General features: G+C 46.8%; 9 protein-coding genes across 9 annotated transcripts; 5 read left to right on the top strand and 4 right to left on the bottom strand.

The window, feature by feature from the left end:
* The first annotated feature begins 1,575 nt into the window (after positions 1-1,575).
* Positions 1,576-3,331, top strand: P175DRAFT_0498769 (putative nucleoside transporter). The gene has a single exon (XM_040896584.1). It carries the CDS (start codon positions 1,902-1,904, stop codon positions 3,216-3,218), a length of 1,317 nt encoding a protein of 438 aa, XP_040757071.1. The 5' UTR covers positions 1,576-1,901; the 3' UTR covers positions 3,219-3,331.
* Positions 3,332-3,454: 123 nt separating this feature from the next.
* P175DRAFT_0469193 (uncharacterized protein) lies at positions 3,455-5,712 on the bottom strand. Its single transcript, XM_040894993.1, has 3 exons — positions 5,467-5,712; positions 4,436-5,398; positions 3,455-4,378 (listed from the first exon to the last, which is right to left on the bottom strand). The coding sequence occupies exons 1-3, from the start codon at positions 5,470-5,472 to the stop codon at positions 3,737-3,739; spliced, it is 1,611 nt and encodes a 536-aa protein (XP_040757072.1). The 5' UTR covers positions 5,473-5,712; the 3' UTR covers positions 3,455-3,736.
* A 176-nt stretch (positions 5,713-5,888) lies between these two features.
* On the top strand, positions 5,889-8,515 carry P175DRAFT_0469197 (IQ calmodulin-binding motif protein). The gene is made up of 6 exons (XM_040894994.1): positions 5,889-6,455; positions 6,533-6,838; positions 6,904-7,420; positions 7,469-7,600; positions 7,660-8,052; positions 8,120-8,515. The coding sequence occupies exons 1-6, from the start codon at positions 6,060-6,062 to the stop codon at positions 8,392-8,394; spliced, it is 2,019 nt and encodes a 672-aa protein (XP_040757073.1). The 5' UTR covers positions 5,889-6,059; the 3' UTR covers positions 8,395-8,515.
* A 239-nt stretch (positions 8,516-8,754) lies between these two features.
* On the top strand, positions 8,755-11,355 carry P175DRAFT_0521416 (Zn(II)2Cys6 transcription factor). Its single transcript, XM_040899199.1, has 4 exons — positions 8,755-9,168; positions 9,229-9,256; positions 9,342-11,079; positions 11,219-11,355. The coding sequence occupies exons 1-3, from the start codon at positions 8,798-8,800 to the stop codon at positions 10,875-10,877; spliced, it is 1,935 nt and encodes a 644-aa protein (XP_040757074.1). The 5' UTR covers positions 8,755-8,797; the 3' UTR covers positions 10,878-11,079; positions 11,219-11,355.
* Positions 11,356-12,511: 1,156 nt separating this feature from the next.
* Positions 12,512-13,898, bottom strand: P175DRAFT_0498773 (phosphatidylinositol-specific phospholipase C). Its single transcript, XM_040896585.1, has one exon. The coding sequence runs from the start codon at positions 13,880-13,882 to the stop codon at positions 12,725-12,727; it is 1,158 nt and encodes a 385-aa protein (XP_040757075.1). The 5' UTR covers positions 13,883-13,898; the 3' UTR covers positions 12,512-12,724.
* A 337-nt stretch (positions 13,899-14,235) lies between these two features.
* Positions 14,236-16,050, top strand: P175DRAFT_0521418 (histidine phosphatase family protein). Its single transcript, XM_040899200.1, has 3 exons — positions 14,236-14,685; positions 14,750-15,648; positions 15,700-16,050. Exons 1-3 carry the CDS (start codon positions 14,338-14,340, stop codon positions 15,857-15,859), a joined length of 1,407 nt encoding a protein of 468 aa, XP_040757076.1. The 5' UTR covers positions 14,236-14,337; the 3' UTR covers positions 15,860-16,050.
* A 353-nt stretch (positions 16,051-16,403) lies between these two features.
* P175DRAFT_0469209 (metallophosphoesterase family protein) lies at positions 16,404-17,719 on the top strand (the record flags this gene model as incomplete). Its single annotated transcript, XM_040894995.1, has 2 exons — positions 16,404-16,545; positions 16,600-17,719. 2 exons carry the CDS (start codon positions 16,404-16,406, stop codon positions 17,658-17,660), a joined length of 1,203 nt encoding a protein of 400 aa, XP_040757077.1. The 3' UTR covers positions 17,661-17,719.
* A 411-nt stretch (positions 17,720-18,130) lies between these two features.
* On the bottom strand, positions 18,131-19,088 carry P175DRAFT_0514359 (uncharacterized protein). The gene is made up of 2 exons (XM_040898801.1): positions 18,858-19,088; positions 18,131-18,706 (listed from the first exon to the last, which is right to left on the bottom strand). The coding sequence occupies exons 1-2, from the start codon at positions 19,012-19,014 to the stop codon at positions 18,198-18,200; spliced, it is 666 nt and encodes a 221-aa protein (XP_040757078.1). The 5' UTR covers positions 19,015-19,088; the 3' UTR covers positions 18,131-18,197.
* Positions 19,089-19,680: 592 nt separating this feature from the next.
* P175DRAFT_0490711 (uncharacterized protein) lies at positions 19,681-20,676 on the bottom strand (the record flags this gene model as incomplete). The annotated part of the gene is made up of 1 exon (XM_040895804.1): positions 19,681-20,676. One exon carries the CDS (start codon positions 20,674-20,676, stop codon positions 19,681-19,683), a length of 996 nt encoding a protein of 331 aa, XP_040757079.1.
* Between the last annotated feature and the right edge of the window lie 302 nt (positions 20,677-20,978).

Consider the following 20,978-nt stretch of genomic DNA (forward strand, 5'->3'; position numbering starts at 1 on the left):
GAGGTTTTATCAGTATAAATATAAGTAATTAAAGTTATCTACTTGTGATTTCTATCTTATAGGTATTGCTTAAGCCCTTCTCCAGCTATATATTTCTACTTTAAGAAGATCCTAAGACCTTTAACTAATATTTTAATAAGAAATCCTTTCTTGTCTATATTATAGATATCCTCTAGCTATAACTTATATTGCTGTATCTTCTAGCTTAATAACTCAAAATATAGAGTATATCTATATGCAGAATTGGCTTGTTTTCGCGTGGTATTAATAGCTGTTGTATAGGTTGAGATAAGATTATCTTGGTAATGCTTTATAAAGCGCCCAGGCCAGTGTTTTCCAGGCTTCTTGCTAGTAATTTCCTTTGCAAAATTCCGAAGTATCTTATAGGATGTGAAGAGGCCTTGCTTAGTAAGCTTATTAATATAGCTTATTAGTTCTTTTTCATGTTGGTTGGTAAGAACTCACTATTGCTTATATTAGTGGTCTTTAGGGTGCTATACCCCGCGGTGGCATCTTAATAGTATTATCCAATCAACACCAAACTCTTTTGCAATCTTAGTATAATTAATTGAATTACCAATCTTCAACAAGTTGATTGCTTCTATCGCGGCTTCAATTGAACCCATATTGGTTGAGATATAAGTTATTGAAAATTATCAAAAAAACAGTCGGTGAGGGGAAATCGGGCGTCAGGTGGGACCGGGCGTCAGGTGATCACCGACTGTAGTGGACTTGGGTAATATCCTGGTAGAATCTTCAAGGCCAGAGCCAATGTCTATCCATTGCATGTACCAAAATGATATACAGAGATTTGAAAAGATAAATGGGGCAGGGCCCAGGGGTTCAGTTTAGAAAAAATTTTCCTCTTGGCCACCACGCTCGGGAAGGAACCGAAGACAAATGGAGCCCCTATGGTCCAGGGGGAATTAATCGTGTTCAACCTGGCCCAATTTACCTGGTCTGTCTTGCTCTATCGTAAGAATTTCCGGAGCTGGAAGAAAAGATAGCCAACTCTCAGATCAAGCAGCTAGAGCCGTGTTTAGAGATCCTAGACATTCACGGCGCTGAAGTCTTGAGATAGGAGAAGATAGCTGTGAGGCCTCTCATTAGCGAATATAACAGTGGCGAAAACACAATCAGGCAAGGAAACTAAAGACCCTAAGTGGGTAAAAGCCTTATGGTATCCTCCATGATTGGCCCTACATGGCTTCTCCGCGTATTTTCTGAATACAACCGAACAAGCTTTGCTTGCCCAAATCTGCCAAAGAGTGCATACGGTGTGGTGGTCTGTCATAAGATAGGGTTACTCGCACATATTTGATGTACCTGGAGTCTATAAAGTAGTATCGGTTGGACAGGCGGTGATCTTATTTATGTAGGATTTCTTTCTTTCTTTCTTCCTTCGCCAGTTCTCTGTATCATCGGTACCCAGTCAAGAAGCGTTTTGTTGGACGTTCTTTTTGCCTTCTTCTGTGCCTTTTTTTTTTTTTTTTTTTTTTTTTTTTTTACCCGCAAGGGCGATTTTCACTGTTCTCCGCATTCCATACACTACTACTTAATTGGCACGCGACAGATTTTTTTTCTAGTTTCTTTTTCCTTTTCCCTTTTCCTCTAGAGAACAATCAGCTCTCAATATGGCCCTTGATCCCGAGAAAGGCCTTAGCAAAGCCGGCTATGTGACCGAGGAGAAGGGTGTCCCGGGTGTCACTTCAAACGGCGCATCCAGCCCCAATACCACGGAGACTTCCGACAATACAACCCAGTCGCAGGATGGAGGACTTCTTTCCAAACTCCGCAGTTTGGAGGCGCGCATGGACAGGAAACTTGGAGTGGAGTCGGAAGCCATTGATCGCAAGCGACCTGAAGAAAAGAGAGAAGTATCATGGATCGAGGAACTCACGATGGCGTTGCTGTGGGCGAGTGGAACGATGAACACCTCCTGTTTTGCGACCGGGTTCCTTGGGTGGGAATTCGGACTGAGTTTGAAGCAGTCAATCATTGTCACTATCTTCTCCTCCATCATTGGGGGAGCCGTCACAGGCTATTGCGCTACATTTGGTGCTGCAACCGGATTGCGCCAGATCAGTGTGAGCCGCTACAGTTTCGGTTGGTGGCCTAATAAGCTGATTGCCCTGCTTAACAGCATCCAGCAAATGGGCTGGGCCGCCGTCTCGTGTATTACGGGAGGTCTAGCTTTGACGGCGGTGTCGGATGGACGCGTTTCCTTAATTCTGGGCATTGTCATCCTTGCCGTGGTGGCGCTGGCCATCTCACTCGTCGGATTGAATGCGATTTTGGTTTATGAGCGATACGCCTGGATCATCTTCTTCGTCATCTTCCTCATCATCTTCGGCGAGACCGGTCGGTATGCCGACAACTCAGCCCCTGCCACCGACACGGGCCTGACGCTGTCCGGCTCCGTGCTGAGTCTGTTGGCGGTCGTGTACGGTTCAAGCGCATCCTGGTGTACTATGGCCAGTGATTACTACGTCCACTATCCTGCCAATGTCAGCCGCATCAAAGTCTTCCTTATGACCAGTTTCGGTATTGCAATCCCGACGTCCATTGGTATGCTTGCCGGCTGTGTCGTTGCCTCTGGATTCAACAACAAACCCGAATGGCAGGACGTTTATGAAAATCAAGGACTGGGCTATCTCATCCAAGACGTGCTTCACCCTCGAGGATTTGCCAAGTTCCTCCTTACTCTCTTGGTGCTCTCTGGCATCAATACGAATGTTATTAGTATCTATAGCTCCGCTATTTCGTTCCAGCAGCTCGCACGCCCCTTTGCACGCATCCCTCGTTTCCTGTGGACTATTTTCTGCTTTGCCTGTATCCTGGCATTGGCTGTGGGTGGTCGACAACGGCTGAATGAGTATCTCCAGAACTTCCTCAGCCTGCTCGGTTACTGGTGCACCAGCTACGCCATTATATTGTTTGAGGAGCACTTTATTTTCCGCAAGGGTAAGTTTGAGAATTACAACCTGGAAGCCTGGAATGATCCCAGCCAGCTGCCGTTGGGCATTGGCGCTGCGATCGCATTCTGTCTAGGAGTGGTAGCGTGGTGTATGGGAATGGATGAAACCTGGTTCATCGGTCCTCTCGCTAAACTGATTGGCGCCTCCGGTGGTGATGTTGCGAATGAGATCACTTTTGTGGTGACTGCCTTGACTTATGCCCCGGCGAGATATCTGGAATTGAAGTATTTTGGCCGGTAAAAAGGACCGGTGGAAGAAGGGTCCTGTGAGAAGCGGCCAAAATGGTGGCCAGGAAAGCCGTCGATAATTTTTAGTGTGTTTACTTAATATCAATGATGCATGATTTAGATTCAAACCTGAACTGTCTGCAGCAGTAGAACATATTTGCAAGCGGAGGCTGGGGAGCATTCAACGACTACATCATCAGCGCGTCTCTTTTTTTCCCTCGACCTGTTCCTATGCCAGCTAAATAACTAAACATCCTACAGTGACTAGATATTCCTAAATTACCTGTTTAAAAAGAGAAAAATAAAGATAGAGTCACTTCAAATTAATTAAAGAAAAAAAAAAAAAACCAGTTTCACGTGGTTGGGTCACCAGTGATGTCATAATGAAGCAAACTCAGTCTTCTTCTAGGGAATACTATCGGAGGATAGTGTCGAAAAATATTGAATTGCATACCGCAGGCCCAACAGACACAAGATCAGCGCGACCACCGAGGTTGTTTTTATGTAGCTGCATTGGTATCGCAAACCCTTCTAGACGGTCATACTGCTTTCCTGTGTCACTGCCTCCAGATTAGAGCTCCTCTGGGGGGTGCGGAAAACTTTCGAAAATGGGTTTTCGACTGTGATGATCTGTGATTGTCGAATCTGTTCAGGTAAGAGGAACCCGCCTTTAAATGTAGGCGCATCCCCGTTGTCAGCAATCTGAATATGTTCACTCGCTGTTAGGGATCCCTCAAAGTTTTGGAAGAGTAGTGCTCTTGCTGTTTCGTGATGTGGCTTGCCTAGGCATAAAACGCTGTCTGAGGCTCCTTTAACACTATCAGTATCACGTATCGTTCTCCAGAGCAAGGCAGTGTTGAATCCCCGTGATCTCTCCTCCCAGCTGTACTGGGTCCCATGGATAATGGCCTGTTGGGTTTGCGCGGTTATCCCATGGCCCTGGTAAATATGAAACCTCCCGGTCGCGATATTGTAGCGTTGTAAAAATACCGGCCTGCCTTGAAGCGCCTCTTCGTATGGGCCCCATTCAGTCACCCGGGGGGTGCCGGGGGGGCTCGTTAGCTGAGGGAGGTTGGGTCCAGTGACTAAACTGAGATCATGTTGGAAGCCATAAGGGTATGGAATGAGGTGATGACGTGAACATCGGTCATATGTGACAGTGATAGTGCCAATCTGGTAGTAAGGTTAATGCTGTTTGTTATAATTATGATTTTGTAACCCAATACATACCTGAGTATTGGTTCCGCTCAACCATACTTCTTTGCCAACCGGCGAATTTGAAAGCCCCTTCGAATGGACAATGCCTGCATGTTGGGTCTGCTTTGGCGGTGGTCGCAACCTCCCAAGGTACTGCTTCGCGGATAGAATCCATTCCATGAAGCCCTTCCTCAAATTGGACATTCCAGGGTTAGCAACTCGAACAAATGCATGCGTGACTGTTGTTATTGCTTCTAAGCCACCCGGAAGTCGTAATCGGAGGCCTAGCGCTGCATGGCGCGCGATATTGGCTGGCGCATCGCTTACAGCTTGACCGGATTCGATGACATTAGCTGTAGCACAACACGACGTTAGGATGTATCCGACCCTTAGGGTCCCGACGTTGTTCGGTGCACCCTTGGCCCAGCACGCCTCTACCGATTTCTTGTCTGGAAACAAAACCAAAATCCAGCCAGTGAGAATGATTTGGATGCCTGAGGACCCAGGGAATGCTTCACGGATTAATGTGATGACCTGCGGTGAAAGAAAAGCCCGAGGATCTATCGTCACAACACTCACGTCTCGGACCGGCACATGAGAGTAAGAAAGGGGTTCGCTAAAATGCGTTGGAAAAATGTGAATCTCTCTGCCGGCCGCATGCGTGCTTTCAATGCAGTGAGCATCGCTCGCATTGACTAGCCATACAGGCCTGTCTACCGGGCCACCCTCGACAACTGAAACTTCGTGGCAACCCTTTAGTGAAGGATGCGTTGATCGAACAAGTATCTCTTCATCAGAAGTTTCTATTTTTGTCATCAAAGATACTTTGGCCTTGAGGCTAGGTAGATCAGCGTAAGCTGCGATGTTGATTAAGCGAATATTCGGGAAGGTGAGGGGGCGGATGGCATTCTGGGAAACTTGAACCGGAGTGGCCCAGCCTGGACAGCTGATAGTGCTGCCTTCTGGGGAAAAAGTCTCGGGAGTGAGAGGTCCGGCCTAGAACCAATGAGTCTGTCAGATGAATCAAAAATTATGGGGTGACTTGGGATGATACGGAGTAGTACCTCCATGATTATGTCCGCGCAAGCTTGGCAGTGGGGAAGTGCCGGGCTACAAGGACTTTTGTGGGGCGAGGCCACAATCTCAGTCCAAAGTTGGACGCTGCTTCAAGCTTTCTGACGGAGGGAAGGACGGACAGGGTCCGTCGGGGATAGAGCTCGGCATGGGGAGAGATAGGCTCATCGTGGGTAGGTAGAACTAGCGCTAACAATTTTCTACCTACGATGAGCCTATCTCTACCCATGCCGAGCTGTATCCCCCGACTTTAGGTGTTGAAGTGAGTTGTTGATTGGATTACTATCTGAGCATGTCTGATAGGGGGATCACGTGTAGTCACGCGATCCCGTATTATAGTTAATCCACTCCGGTGAGGATCCTCCAGTGCTTCGCGCCAGCAATAACTAACCTCAGGGCTTATCAGGATGTCTTAACAGAAGAGCGAACGCCAAAGGAACTCGAAGCGCCTATTCGGGACAGCATAGAGGACCCCTCCCCTGGCGTTGAGTGTCGCCGTTTTGGGCGTTTGATTTATCGTCACTTAGCGTTGTGGTGTATTAGCTTCTAGGTCATAAAAGGCATCGTGTAATGATCCTCAGTCATGCTAGCGTTACAGTGCTCCGAGCTCCCAACGCCCCCTGATTTCCATTTTCACCCGCTGGTCAAGCTTTATAGCGCCCTTGTCGGCATTCTCTTGGCTACTTTAATTGTTTCGCGGAAAAGATCCTTTTCAAATCATATCTCTATTCCTTGCAAAATGGTCTCATCTAGAGTATACAACCTGTGCCAAAGTGACCGAACGGTGAGCTCGGAGCTGGCAAGAGATCCGACCAAGGTGCCTCACGATGTTTTCAGGGCACTTTTTGCGAAACCTGGCATACAGACTGATGTGGAACAAGTCACTGTGGAAGCCGACCTAGAACAGGACGATAACCTGGAGAGGGCGTCGCAGTGTGGAAACTGGGGAACTGCAACTCCCAGCAAGCTGTTTCTTCAGGTAAAAAGAAAACAAGAAACACCCGGAATCTATACAGTACACTGATATCTGCAATAACTCACCTACCATGGGGGTAGATTTATCATGATGCTCTCTGCGTTCTCGATAAGAATCCAACGGGAGGAGCTGTGTCTCTGCCACTTATGGGGAGCAGTGGCACAGTTCCTCTTACAATCATCGCCCCGTTACCGGACCTCTGCCGTCACATCGCGAACTGCATTGTGCGCGCTGAGAAGGAGGTTTTTCTCGGGACAAACTACTGGCTTTACTCCAACGCATCGACTTTGATTACCAACGCATTGAGGGAGCTGTCGCAGCGAGCGAGCCAAAGGGGCACGAAAATTATCGTCAAGATTCTCTACGATCGGGGAGATCCTCGGCAGGTAGGCTAGCTACACCTATCTTCTGGGTAATGATGGACTGCATAGAGAGCTTACAAACCCGCCAGCTGTTTGACAATCACCTGAGTGTTCACCAACATAAATATATGAGCGAAAAAGTCCAACTCCCTGCCCCCGCCGACATTCCGAATATTGACCTGCAAGTGATCAATTTCCATCGCCCCATCTTAGGGACCTTTCATGCAAAGTTCGTGATTATAGATCGTCACGTTGCACTTCTCCAGAGTAGCAACATACAAGATAACGATAATCTGGAAATGATGGTTCGCGTTGAAGGCCCAATTGTGGATTCCCTCTATGACACGGCTCTGATCTCTTGGGGGAAAGCGCTGGAGCCACCTTTCCCCATGCTCAACTCTCCTGCTGCTATGGCCTCACCCCCCGGCGTTGTTACGCAGGCAAGTAATATCGGAGATGGTGTAGGAGATGGAGAGATACTTCTGGAACACACCACGGAAGATCCCCATTACGATGATAGCATTCGCTCCGAGACCAGAAGAATGAACAACTTACTTAGCCCTCGCCAAGGGGAGTCACCCACCCAGGCAGTAACTCGCCATCTCAGTATGCATCTCTATCCGGAACAGGCTTATCACAGCTGATATATGGTAGACACAACCATTCAGCCCTCGACCACCGGAGACGCGCCTGATGAGGATCAACAAAATCGAATGCAACCATACGTGGTCTTACCGCCACATGAGCCCTTTCCAATGGCATTGGTAAATAGAGAACCTTACGGAGGCAAGTAACAAATATGCCCATTAGATTATTGAACTTAAGTGAGCTAATTGACCTTATAGTACCTGATCATACAAGCGTAGATGTGCCGCAAGATGCAGCATTCCTGTCTGCCATTAAGCATGCCCAACGCTCAATTTTCATTCAAACACCCAATATGAACGCAGAGCCCTTTTTAAAGCCGCTTCTAGATGCCGTCCGCCGCGGGGTGGTTGTCACATGCTACTTATGTTTAGGCTACAATGATGCCGGCGAGCTGCTTCCATTCCAAAATGGAACTAATGAAATGATTGCAAACCGTCTATACCACTCTCTGGAAACCAATGAGGAGCGATCGCGATTAAAGATTTATAATTACGTTGGGAAAGACCAAACGCGTCCAATTCCCAACAAATACAAGAAGCGAAGTTGTCACATCAAATTGATGATCATTGACGAACAGGTGGCTATACAAGGTAGGTGAATTTCAGTCTACAGATGCTGCTGTGGGTATGATGATGCACTAAAAATACTCGCCATCAGGAAATGGGAACTTGGATACCCAGTCATTTTTCCACAGCCAGGAAGTCAATCTCCTGTATGACTCGTCCACTATCTGTCGCATATGGTTGGATGCTGTGAACCGAAACCAAAACACTGCCAAATACGGACTGGTGAGTATGAAGGACGGATGCTGGCACGATCCGAAAACGGGAGAAATTCCCGAAGGTTCTCTTGGTACTGACCCGGGGAAATTCAGCTGGGCAAAGGGGGCCATCGGAGCCGTCCAGAGGGTGCGAGGAGTAGGTGGCTTTTGAATAAGTGTGACATTTAGACGTCCAGGTATAGGTACAAGGAGAAGAGGAATTTAGTGTGAAAATATTTATCTGAAGCCTGGAATGAAAGGCATAAGCATAGGTATACTAAAAGCTGTAGGAGTGCAAGACCTAATGAAAACAAGAAACACAGGGACCCCAAAGTAGTTTGAGTGAGCCCTGGAAAAGTTATACTCTGTACTCCGTAGGTATAAGTCTCATCACCAACATCATCCGATTAAGACTGTCTTCTTCGGACCCGAGATATATTGCGCTTAACCGTTTGTGGACCCGAGTCTTCCGAAATCTGTTCTGCATTTAACACGAAAATATATCACCGTTGGTTATCATGGCTTCGGACATGCATTTTCTTACATTTTGATCTGGAATGACTTGACTTCCCCAAATGGCATCCCAAGGGGGGAAAAGGCATGCCTGTTCACTATGTGCTCGTCGGAAGGTCAAATGCGATAAAGGGGACCCCTGTTCGAACTGCCATAAGGCACAAGCCCAATGCTTATACGAGGCCCCGAATTCGTATCGGCCCCGGAAGAGAGCTGCTGACGAGGATCTGATCGCTCAGCTGGCCCGCTATGAGAATCTCATGCGCAAGCACAATGTTGACTTCACTCCCTTCGCAAATACCTGGGTGCCTTCCGGCTTGGAAGTTAAGACGCGTGCAGTTGGCTCTCCCAGGCCAGTGGCTGTATCAGCCGGTGGACACCGTATTCATTCGAATTGTGACCAACAAGAGAGACAGACAGTAAATCTCGACCCGTGAGTCAAGTCACTATAGATCCCAGCTTTCCAGTCACCGTGAACTAACCTCATGTCAAGATGTTTATGGTCCATTTTAAGCCCAGAGGTTAGCGATTGAAGAAACCATTTCCCTGCCTCTTTCCCCCTTTTTCTCCCTGTACCGTGCGAATTGACTCCTTCAATACGAATAGCTCAAGCATCCTCCTATTCAAAATCTCCAGTACAAAGATGACCCTAGCTTGCATCCTACACCACCGTTTTCTTGCGTCCTATCTGGCACGCATCCTGAGCTCTATGAGTTACATCCTAGCCCACAAAACATTTATCGACTCTGGCAGACGTTCGTAGAAAGGGTCAACCCGCTCATAAAGATCGTACATGTGCCAACGCTGCAACAGCGCATCTTGGACGCCAGTTGGGATCTACCCAACGTATCCAAACCACTCACGGCGATTTTGTTTGCGATATACACTCTCGCTGTCACTTCCATATCTCCTGATTACTCCCAGTCCACTTTAGGTGAGGCCAGGGATACCCTTCTGATACGTTATCGAGTCGCAACTCTCCGTGCGCTAGTTGCAGCTGACTTTCCGACAACAAAAGATTTTGAGGTTTTGCAGGCATTGGTTCTGTTTCTCCTAACGGACCCCGAGTCTGAATTAACTTCAACTCTCAGTGGCGTCGCCCTAAGGATTGGCCAGAGGATAGGCCTACACCGAAATGATACAGAAGTCCAGGTCTCCTTTTTTGAGAAGGAGATGCGTATTCGTCTGTGGTGGCAGTTGTTTGGCCTTGATTCCCGCGTACGAGTGATTTCTAGTCCAGGGAGACGGCCATCACCATGGGAATTCGGTGATTTGCGCCTTCCGCTCAACGTTAATGATGCAGATTTACATCCAGATATGATCGAATGTCCTATCGAGCATAGGGGCCCAACTGAGATGTTATTTGTCTTGATGAAATTCGAACTTTCTAACTGGCTTCGGTCATCGCTCACCGCTGCCGAGATTTTTCAGAACATTATCCATGGCCCCGTCAAGCATCATATGTGGCCAGAGCTCGAAGATAGGGCTATTGATGAGCTTCAAACCATATATCAAGCGAAACACTTTCGCTATCTCGACAAACGCATACCCCTACACAGATCAGCATACGCTATGGCCAATCTTTTAATTGCTCGCCTGCGATTTAAGGTCCACCATCCAAGATCGCGTACGGCCGGTGATGATGGCAAGATATACTTGACGCAAGAAGAGAGTGATACACTCTTTGATTCGGCCTTACTTTCATTGGAAATGGTGGATGTGGGCACGCACTGCAATTTTGCTTCATATTTATTTACCCACATGACTTCGAAACCGCCGATTGATGCTTATATTTACGTTTTGAGTGAGCTGCGACGGCGGTATTCGGGCGATCGTGTAGCTCTCGCGTGGCGACTAGTGGAGAACCTTTACGATGAGCACCCTAAACTGATCTCTGATGGCGATAACCGATTTTTTGTCGCGCTGGGGGATTTGACGCTGGAAGCGTGGGAAGCCAGAAGACAAGGGCTGGTTCGTGATGAAGTACCACAAGAACTCAACGCCAATCCGCAATTCATTCAATTACTTTCTGATAGGAGAAAAGAAAAGGCTATTGAAGGTGCTTCGACCCCCATAATTTCCGATTTCATTATGGACGCCGATTTGGATTGGGAATACTGGAGTGATTTCTTGAGGTTATAACAATATGTTTGATATATATGTTGTAATGTTACATGGGAGACGCATACTTCAAATATCTTCCAAGCTGGAATAACAACTCCTGACACCCTAGGAACCGAAATAGCTTCCTGTGGACCAATATAATACTGTGTCAGCTAGAAATGGTTGTCTTGACACCTTTTTGGCCGAACGGTAAAGTTGAATTTATTCAACCTCTTTCAAGGTACGTGATAATGCTGCAGGTGTAGTCGAGGTTTATGAATTGGACGTATTATCCCGCGGGATCAAGGAGCCCTGATAGCATGTATTATCTTCCATCAAGATCCGCAACCCGAACTAATAACCTGGTTTTTCCCTTTTAGTCTATTTCCATCATCCCTTCATTTCCTTGGGATACGGTTCTAGGTTCCTACCATGTTAAACCCACGCGATTTTTTCTTCATCATTGCCCCATGCCTTGTAGATTCATGCCGTAGAATCGAGGGCTCAGAAATAGCTGGTCCGAGTACACCTACCTTGTCATAAGAATGCTGACTTTACTAATTCTCTCTGGGGTAGATACTTATTTGGAAATTCCATCATCCATTATCTGTGACCTCTACCGTAGTAAATCCCTTACTTTTTTGGTGTGGTTCTCATTTTTCCAATGTGTATGTGTACTTGTACCTCTGAATTGTAGCGCACATTCTATTGCTTAATGATGCAAAATGGGTATCAAGTAGAAGCCAATGGTAGGATCTACTCCAACGATCTAGCCATGGCGAATTTTTCAGCGCCCGCTTGGTCAAGCAACTCTCGTTCAGTTACTCTTTCCTATATTAATGAGACTATTTAGTAAGGAGGATTGATCCATTATAACTATCTGTGTTGCAATTCCTCTAACCGCCCACAGTATACTAATCAGATAATGCAATGAGCAGTTCTATATCCTGCTGACATTTACATATGGTATTTTCTTTGCTAGAAGGAGCTTCGGTATGATCAATTGGACATTTGGAGAGAGCTAGATAGCTTAGTTAGGTTGTAAATAGTAATAAAATGATAAAACGAGCGTTCACACGTGTCTAAAAAAAAATACATAGCCATGGGCCCTATAGATCTAGATCACATCGAAGAAATTCGCCTTGCAAGTGACCGGAATTTTGCGGATAAAGCCGACAATATTCTGGAACGACGGCATCTGACTCGTATCCCATGGAACCGCGTCCTCCTGAATATTACATCACGTCCCTCGGGTAATTGTGAGATAATTGCTCGGTTGCACGAGGTACCATTCTATTAATTGAGCAGGTGCAGGAGAGGAGGACTGGCGCATGGGGGAAATACCTATAGGTGATTCGCGAAGTGGTTGAGCGGATAATGCTGAGCTCAAAAAAGATAATTTATTGAACCATTTCATATTAATTTATTTAGAATGTTAATATGTTAAAACTAATATAAAGAAGTAAAAGTCTTAAGACTTTGGATAGGATTCTTCTTATCATACATGAATGATAATGTATGTACCTGCAGCCGGCAATTAAATGGGTGTAAAGAAGCCGTGGTTTCCAGCTTCTATTCATGTAATATCATTTTGAGCATTAGTTCATTCCAAGGATCTAAATGCAACAAGCCGTTTTCTGAATGGCTACCTGGTAAACTAGGATTTTGATTGGCTATAGATGATTGGTACTTGATAAGTACGGAGTACATTTGGCATGTACTATAAACAGCACAAGTAACATATATGGAATGAGTTTGATCATGTCTTCAGGCTATATGGTCAATCACAATTGTGGTTATATATGCTCTACATTATACATGCCTTCCACCTATAGTATCACGGTGACTCTTTGCTAATCTGCGGTATAATGTACATGTTGGATATTCTAAAGACTGAGGAAAGTGTCGATAAGATCTGAAGGCTGTTCGAAAAAGTCGAACATCACAATCCCCATACGCTTACCCTTGTGCTGCTTGAGGAATGGCACTAGCTGCTGATTGACACCGCCGTCGGGTGTATAAGCTGTCCCATTTCCAACAGCCATGATGCTTGGCCAGACTTGTGGGACATTATCCGTGTTTTCACTTGACGCCCAAGTCCAAAACAGGCTATTGGGATGCGTGGTAGCAGCCTTGGTGAGGTGGGCAGTCGTGGCGTTGTACTTCCAGCGGATATTTTCGGCAGCACTAGAGCCCATTGGCGTCAAGGGCTGGTAGTAATCCTCAATGTAGGCAGTTAAATTCTTCTCTGTGTTGTACACCAGTGCAATGTCTAGGCCGTTATCCGTCCACAGGCTGGGGGAAAAATGGAGTCCTGGGAGGGCATCTGTGTAGGATGCGGGTAATTGATCAAGGTCAAACCGTCGCATGAGGATGATTTTTCCGCGGGCCTTGCCCAACGTCCCGAGTTCACCGTTCACATGAAGAAAATAACGATGTGCAGCTTCTGATGTTAAAGCATTATAGAGGTGCATCTGCACCGCTGCGTCGTTGGAAGCATATAGCGCCGTTGACCCTTCATATTGAAAGGACAAAAAGATAGTCTCTGATGGATGATCATCAAGCCACTTGTAGAACGCAAAAAGCACGTTGTCAACCGTTCCAGTCTCAGAAAGCAAGGCCTGGGAGTGGTAAAAAATGAGCGTGGTATTGGTGGGATCAAAAGCATAGCGTAAGTCGAATGCCCGGATGCCTTTATCAAGCATTTCAATGAATGAGACATCCTGGCATCGGAAAGTCTCCGGCACAGGAGCTGTCACCTGGTTCAGGGCGGTGATGCTTTCAAGAGCATCCTGGGTAGCTTGTGTGTAGTTCCAGGTCGCGCTATCATGTGTACCTGGTATGTTCATGTGCACCAGCAGAGTATCATCCGAGTAGGCCTTCATCCAGGTTGCCTTGCCGTGCGATTTCTTGACATAGTCCCCGAAGATGGGGGAAGCATCCTGCAGGACTTTGCCCAGCGCAAGGTCCGATAATGAGGAAGCAATAGCTAGCGAGGGCGAGGAGACCGCGATGGTCACAATCAATGAGAATAAACCGCGCATAATTGCGTTTTTTTTTTCGCGATTTTTAAAAGAAGCCAAGATGGGATCCAACCTAACAAAGCGGCGCTAGATAGAGGCCAGGTGTCGCGCTGGAGTTGTATTTAACTTCCGAGCCAGGAATTCATGCGGGAAACATCGTGTCTTACAATGCCGAGGTATGTATAGTATGAAACATGCCTCCAAAAATCCCATCCGCTCCTTCCGCATCCTTCGGTCTGCAAAGCGCTAAGCTTCTATTCCACGTGCGAAGCCTCCATTCCACGTGCTAGGCTTTGTTTCCACGTGTATCGATCTTAATCTTACCACTGGCTTCTTTCCTGGTGGGCCCTTAATGATGGAAGCTCCCATCCTTTCTCGACATCGCCTTTTATATTCTGCACAGCCCACGGGCAACATGAGAACAATTAGCAACCCCAAAAAAAATACTTCCACGACGAGCTTCGCAATTAACAACCATGCTCAGTGCTGTCTTGAGTCTTGTGGCTACTACTGCCCTCGTCCGTCCCGTTGCTGGACTGACAGGCGGAGACACGTTTTACCCTCCCACTTTGAATGCGACCTCCTATATTGCTGATACTACCATCGGCACCTATGGAGGAATCTATAGCGCACCTGTCAAAGGCCCAGCGGATGGAGGTGCTTATGGAACCTATGATTACTGCTCCATGCCACATCCTCGTGCAAAGGAGTACGAGATGCCGCAGGCCATTGTGAACGGCTCCACCAAGGGAAAACTAGTTTACCTGGAGTATTTGCAGCGCCACCAGCGCCGCACTCCCTATAATATTCTACCAGGTGGAGAGGTAAAGTTCAAAATTCGCACCTCCTCCTCGATTACAATGCTCTCGTACTAATACTCAACCCCAGAATCAAGCTTATCAATGCGACAATGTTCGGCCCTACCTTTACTCCGGCCCGGCAAGTGACAGTGGGATGCAGCCCTTGCCAGTGTACGCCCAGACATATCAGGATCCCACCAATCCGCTTACCCCAGATGTCAACGGAACCTGCCAGTTTCCTCAGCTGACTGTCGGTGGCGTTGAGGATGGATATCAACACGGAAAAGACTTATGGGAAGTCTACGGCCACAAACTAGGCCTGATTCCTAAGAAGCCCAACAAACGTGTCTGGTTCCGCTCCAGCGAGTCTCCCCTGACCCAGGCAAGCGCCGGAGCAGTTTTGCGCGGTGTGTGGCCGGATTATCACGGTGCTCTACCCCTGCATCAAATGACTCCTTCAGTTGATACAGTCAATGAAGGATATTCTTGTTCCGCTATTGGCAACACCTTGAGTGAGCTCGAATCGACATCAGAATGGGCAGAGCACCTGACCGTAACTGAAGAGCTCCGGTCGACTCTCGGTTCTATGCTGGGAGCGACCTCATCCTCATGGCAGAGCACCTTCGATCATTTCTCGGACAACTTCCAGGCCAGGCTTTGCAATGGGTATGAGCTGCCCTGTAATATGGAGAACTCTTCCGATTGTGTAACCATGCAGTTGGCCGAAGAGGTCTTCCGTGCAGGAGACTGGGAATGGAATTACTACTGGCGTACTAACCCTTACGCGAAGAAATATATTCAAGTTGTCGAAGGCCTCTACATTGGAGAAGTCGTGGCTCATCTTCAGGCCGTCTTGGATAAGACCTCCACTCTGGATTACAGCCACACATTCATCCATGACGGGGATCTTGGCCCGGTCCTGGGATCGCTGGGAATTACTGCACTGCGCTGGCCTGGTATGGGCTCAAATATTGCATTTGAAGTTTGGTAGGTTTATTCGGAACCACTTGCGCTTGGGCCGATGCTAACAGTATACAGGGAAACTGAGCATAAGGAGCACGCTTTCTACGCCAGAGTTCTGTACAGCGGAGAGCCAGTCAGGACAATTCATGGCACTCTTGACTGGGTTCCGCTCTCTGATCTTATCAATATCATGAAGCCCTATATTCCCGACGACATTGCCTCGCTGTGTGGGTAAATTAATACTTGATAATTGTATCTACAGCTACCGACAGTCCTTGTGGTGTAAACCGTGGATAGTCTTCATGTACTATGAATTAACCGATCCCTCCGGCAAGCGCGTGATGCCGGAGAGTAGTTGGAGGTTTTTTTTTTCTCTTCCTGTTTCCCCTTCTAGGTTAGGAAATAATATTTCAATGTAATGTTTGCATTTTCCGATTCCCGAATACAGTATACGATAGTAAGAGAGTGTCAGATCTCGTTACGACCAAGTATACAATCATTAATAAGATTCATACTATGCTTTGGTAAAGCGCGCTAATAACCCACTATTCATCTACATTAATCCCAGTTATGAACTGGGAGACCATTAGATATTACCCTTGCAGGCACGTGTATTGGAACCGGCAACCTCTCGGCTGCTACATAGCAGTGTAAATTCGAACTGGGTGGATGATAATAAAAAGGAGGGGGGCGTTAATAAACCTGACGTCTATAAAGTCGGCGAGGTCATCCCCTTCCCCTTTTCTTTTTTTACAGTGGTATATCTCTACGTCGGAAAGATGCGGTCCCTAATCATCGCCACGGCATTGCTTGTTTTACCGTCCGTTTATGCTCAAGGAGCTACGGAATTTAGCCCACTTAAATTCTCAGAGAACGGAACCTTCCAGATTTCTATTTTTGAAGATTTACACTTTGGAGAGAGTGAGACTCAGTCAAAATTTCCAATCATTTGTTTCTTTGCTAATATAAATGTAGATGCCTGGGATACGTGGGGCCCTGAACAGGACCGCAAGTCGGTCACTGTGATTAACGAGATCCTCAACAAGGAAAGCCCTGACCTTGTTGTCCTCAATGGCGATCTGATTACGGGAGAAAATGGATTCCTCGAGAATGCAACGGTCTATATAGATGATATTGTTGGGCCCCTGGTTGATCGTGGACTGACCTGGGCGTCGACGTATGGAAATCACGATAGCGCGTACAACCTGTCTCGCACAGCCATATTGGCCAGAGAACGACGCTGGCCAAATGCCCGTACCCAACAAATGGTATTCGACCGGAACGCGGGAGTAACTAATTACTACCTTCCTGTCTACGGCGCTGGTAAGGATGCGGTCCACCATGCCCCCAAAATGATTCTATGGTTCTTCGATAGTCGCGGAGGAAATTACTTCCAGGAACTTGACTCGTCCGGCAATGAAATTCCCCAGCCGAACTGGGTGGATGCTAGTGTTGTCAAATGGTTCAGGGAAACAAGCAAACATCTGCACCACAAGCATAAGAAAGTTATCCCGTCCCTCGCCTTTGTTCACATCCCTACAAATGCGTCGCAGGCAGCCCAAACCGAGATTGGCATCAGTAAAACCCATGAACCTGGCATCAATGATGACTATATCCTTGCTCAGCAGGCGCAAGGATGGTGTGAAGATGGTACAAACAGTGACTCCTGTTCTTATGGTGCCCAGGATGTTCCATTCATGAAAGCCCTGGTTGAAACTCCAGGACTTATTGCCGTATTTTCCGGCCATGACCACGGCGATACATGGTGTTATAAATGGAATGAGTTACTTCCCGGTATGACTATTAAGGGCAATGGAGTGAATCTATGTTTTGGCCAACACTCTGGCTACGGTGGGTATGGCAGCTGGATTCGTGGATCTAGACAGGTAATTGTGACGGAGTCTCTCCTCAAGCATAAGGAGCTAGACACTTGGATTCGCTTGGAGTCAGGGGATATTGTGGGGTCTGTTGCATTGAACTCAACCTACGGGGAAGATGTGTATCCTGTCACTCCAGATACCACAACTAATATGTAGATTACATCTTCGGAATTTACCTGAGTTTCCGGGGCCAATGTAACTTGGGTTCTTTTGGCGGGGGGGTTGATAATTTCGTATCCCCGATTTACCATATAGCCGCCGCTATTATGAACCAATATAAGAGAGTTTTCCCTTGTATTCTAAATGATTTATAGTATCTATCTTGTAGGTAGATATTTTATGACAGAATTAAGAGAAAGAAAAACAAGATCAATCAAAACAAGTTTTAGGTATATATTCAAATAACTAGAATCAATGACAGCAGGCCATTTGATTAATATATTGACCTCTTATACCAGGTATGATTTTATCTCTAGGAAAACTATCTGGGATTAGGCTATACAGGCTATACAGGCTATACAGCTATGATTTGCGCGAACCGGATCACATCACATGCTTGGGGTTTGGCACAATATATAAAGATTCAAGTTTAAGGAAATAGAAATAGCCTATTAACTTCATAAAACGTATGCATACGTATAGCTTGAACATCATCCATCCATCAGGTTATCTTACTTCTAAGGGAGGGGGGGGTCATTTACTAGTGGGAAGCTCTACAGGGATAGAAATGCCTCTCCCATCCATTTCGTTTGTAAAACCATCACTCTTGGATATTGGTTTAATGTCGACGTTTGTGGAATATCTTCTCTTTCTAGCGAATAGAGACCACATTAACAACCCCAGCATTGCGCATCCAAAAGCTCCTGCGCCTATGCTAATCCCAGCTATGGCACCTTTGCTGAGACTACTGACGGTAGAGACGGAAGCTAGAGATGGTGTTGGGACTGCCGGAATCGTTGCAATTGAACAACTTCCATACTTAGATTGGCAACCAGTGCCACAGTAACTTGCATTCCCACCACAAAAGCCGTGGCTAGAACAGCAAGCGCCGTATTTACTTTTGAGGCATGTTGCGTTGGTCATAGAATTGGATCCGCAATTCCCATCTTTGGACACATTCTCTGGGTTCGAAGGGGTGGCCGACCATGAAACTGAAGAACTTGGCTTTGTTGAATCACACGATCCAAATGAACTTTGACAACCTGTCCCGCAATAGCTGGCGTTCCCTCCACAATATCCCAAAGCCGAACAGCAATTTCCGTAGATGCTCCCTAGACAGGTAATGTTCCTTGTCGATGTAGACCCACACGATCCCTGTGTGCTGACTATTTGTATGTATGCTCGCGGAGCTACACTTCCCGAAGGCAGTCTGGCAGCCTTCACCACAATAGGCAGAAGTACCTCCACAAAATCCCTTTGATGAACAGCAGTTACCGAATTCGGAAGTGAGACATGTTGTGTTGGTATCTGAATTTGAGCCGCAGTTACCGTCGGTGCTTATGGGATCCATGCTGTCACCTGCTGTGATACAATGCACAACGGCTCCAGATGCTAACCCCTATCCAGAAGCGAGTAGGTTTTACTTCACGAGGAAGGTAGAACCAGGTGAGAAACCCTTATTTGATTCTCCCCCGTATGCCAAAAAAACCGTGTGATTGAACCGTTGAGAATATCTGGCGAAACGAGAAACAAGGGTCCGGGAGGGGGGAATATAGGTCCAGGAACCAGAAACTTGTGACGAAAACACAAAGGAGAAATAAAGTAAACCAAAGCTATCCATTGTATCCTACTTTTGCAGGGAAAGAAAAGGGAAGAAGATTGGGATTCGGACAAGGGTAAGTAAGTGGATGCAATACTTATACTTTACAATTCCCTGAAGCCGATTTGCTTTGGTCCGTAAAAATAAAATGCTGCAATCACCCAAGGCTGAGAAACTCAGATGCGTAACACACGAGCTCCCTGTTGCTGAACTCGATAACAATTTCTCTGCATGAAACAAATGAACCCTGGATCCTCGAAGCCAACTGTGCCCAAAGGGCCCAGCGATGAATGAAGCATGGGGGTATCTTCCCTATAAACAATATAAGGTTGCTGGAAAGGCGAGGCAGTTGGAGGTTCATATTAGCTTCGGGTAATTATACGAATTTCAATCATTTCGAAAACAAAAGTAGGTGATTCAGTTATGGTAACGGTTATTCTCTTTCCTTGTGGACAATTCCGCAGGGTATTTCTCGTCAGATCTGGAGGAAAGCAAGCCAGTCGTAGTATTTGAGTCCCTATGTGAGCTAGATAATGTTCTGGACTTGAAATGTCGGCCGCTGTCGACATCCGACAACTCGTGCCATTTCTTGGATTCCAGGAGGTTTGGATAATAAGAGTCGGCCGGTAACTCCACTGCGACACCTTTACTGCATTCTTGTCCGTAATTGAAGGGTAAAAAAGACTTCTCAGGCACCGAGCTCAGTCGTACGCAGTCAGTCGGCGACGTTGGGACATTATAGGGCAATGTCGGTGACATTTGACCTTGCTGTAGTGATAGTGACCGCGATGGAGATTGCAATGATATCCTGCTTGATCGATCGGCAGGGTTAAATGTCCTTAGTTTCCCGTCCTCCATCATCGCCTGTAGAACGCCTGCATCGAGAAGTTCGGCCTTCTTAATCAAGCGATCCACCAGCACCTTTGAGGACGCCTTCAACTGATTTTTGACAAATGACATGAGTGTGATGTTGCATTCTATTTCGATATTCTCGCGGAGATAGAGTCCATTCTTCGGGGCATTCCCTAAATGAGATTCCTGAAGTTCAGGCGGCTCATCAGGTTGGTTACCCCCGATACGCCATTTGCTCTGGAGGTCAATTCCCATGGGAGCATACATGTGCGTCTGAAGCCCCCAGGAGACGTTGTGAAAACAGCCCTTGAACTTGATCTTGCCGGACCCCATCTTTCCTATGCCGGGAACATATTGGACCCGCTCGGTAATCTCATACCACGTGGAGTAGTACTCGTCCGCGGCAGCATCTCGCGGGGCTTTGATCGGGCGGTGGGACAGCACCAGTGGGTTGAGTGTAATGATCTCGCTATGGCTATGGAGGATGTCAATAGCCAGTTGGCGAGGAACGCAGGAAGGGATGGGTGTGACGATGGTATAAGTTTCTTTTTTTCGCATCATGACGAAGCGTTCAGGGTCTGGTTAAGGGATGCGGGGAATTTGTAGTCGTGCCCGGTTTCCAGAGACAGAGAGGAAATAATGAAAGATTCGAAATGCACGGGGCAATCGAAATACTCATATCAGGAGGCCCATCCGCTTAATGCTATAGGACGCCTCGCAACCCACATGCTTACGGGGGACTACTAGTATTCCAGTATTGTGACCCGTTAATAAATAACTACCCCATTCTTATTCTATTTCATCGTCTTTTCTCTACGATTATAAGACAAGCCGTAGAACGGCATCTCACATCGCGATCATCG

Source organism: Aspergillus ochraceoroseus, assembly GCF_002846915.1.
Source record: "Aspergillus ochraceoroseus IBT 24754 chromosome Unknown P175scaffold_1, whole genome shotgun sequence".
NCBI classification, from domain to species: domain Eukaryota; kingdom Fungi; phylum Ascomycota; class Eurotiomycetes; order Eurotiales; family Aspergillaceae; genus Aspergillus; species Aspergillus ochraceoroseus.

Bases quoted from the DNA above. Each gene is read 5' to 3' on its own strand.
- P175DRAFT_0498769 (XM_040896584.1), top strand. From the start codon at position 1,902: ATGGCGTTGCTGTGGGCGAGTGGAACGATGAACACCTCCTGTTTTGCG.
- P175DRAFT_0469193 (XM_040894993.1), bottom strand. The intron at 4,379-4,435 runs GTATGTATTGGG...CCTTACTACCAG, and splicing joins TGAGCGGAACCAATACTCAG to ATTGGCACTATCACTGTCAC.
- P175DRAFT_0469197 (XM_040894994.1), top strand. From the start codon at position 6,060: ATGCTAGCGTTACAGTGCTCCGAGCTCCCAACGCCCCCTGATTTCCAT. The intron at 6,456-6,532 runs GTAAAAAGAAAA...CCATGGGGGTAG, and splicing joins CCAGCAAGCTGTTTCTTCAG to ATTTATCATGATGCTCTCTG. The intron at 7,601-7,659 runs GCAAGTAACAAA...TTGACCTTATAG, and splicing joins AAATAGAGAACCTTACGGAG to TACCTGATCATACAAGCGTA.
- P175DRAFT_0521416 (XM_040899199.1), top strand. From the start codon at position 8,798: ATGGCATCCCAAGGGGGGAAAAGGCATGCCTGTTCACTATGTGCTCGT. The intron at 9,169-9,228 runs GTGAGTCAAGTC...CCTCATGTCAAG, and splicing joins CAGACAGTAAATCTCGACCC to ATGTTTATGGTCCATTTTAA. The intron at 9,257-9,341 runs GTTAGCGATTGA...CAATACGAATAG, and splicing joins GGTCCATTTTAAGCCCAGAG to CTCAAGCATCCTCCTATTCA.
- P175DRAFT_0498773 (XM_040896585.1), bottom strand. From the start codon at position 13,882: ATGCGCGGTTTATTCTCATTGATTGTGACCATCGCGGTCTCCTCGCCC.
- P175DRAFT_0521418 (XM_040899200.1), top strand. From the start codon at position 14,338: ATGCTCAGTGCTGTCTTGAGTCTTGTGGCTACTACTGCCCTCGTCCGT. The intron at 14,686-14,749 runs GTAAAGTTCAAA...ACTCAACCCCAG, and splicing joins ATATTCTACCAGGTGGAGAG to AATCAAGCTTATCAATGCGA. The intron at 15,649-15,699 runs GTAGGTTTATTC...AACAGTATACAG, and splicing joins AATATTGCATTTGAAGTTTG to GGAAACTGAGCATAAGGAGC.
- P175DRAFT_0514359 (XM_040898801.1), bottom strand. From the start codon at position 19,014: ATGGATCCCATAAGCACCGACGGTAACTGCGGCTCAAATTCAGATACC. The intron at 18,707-18,857 runs GTAGCTCCGCGA...ATTGCGGGACAG, and splicing joins CCAGACTGCCTTCGGGAAGT to GTTGTCAAAGTTCATTTGGA.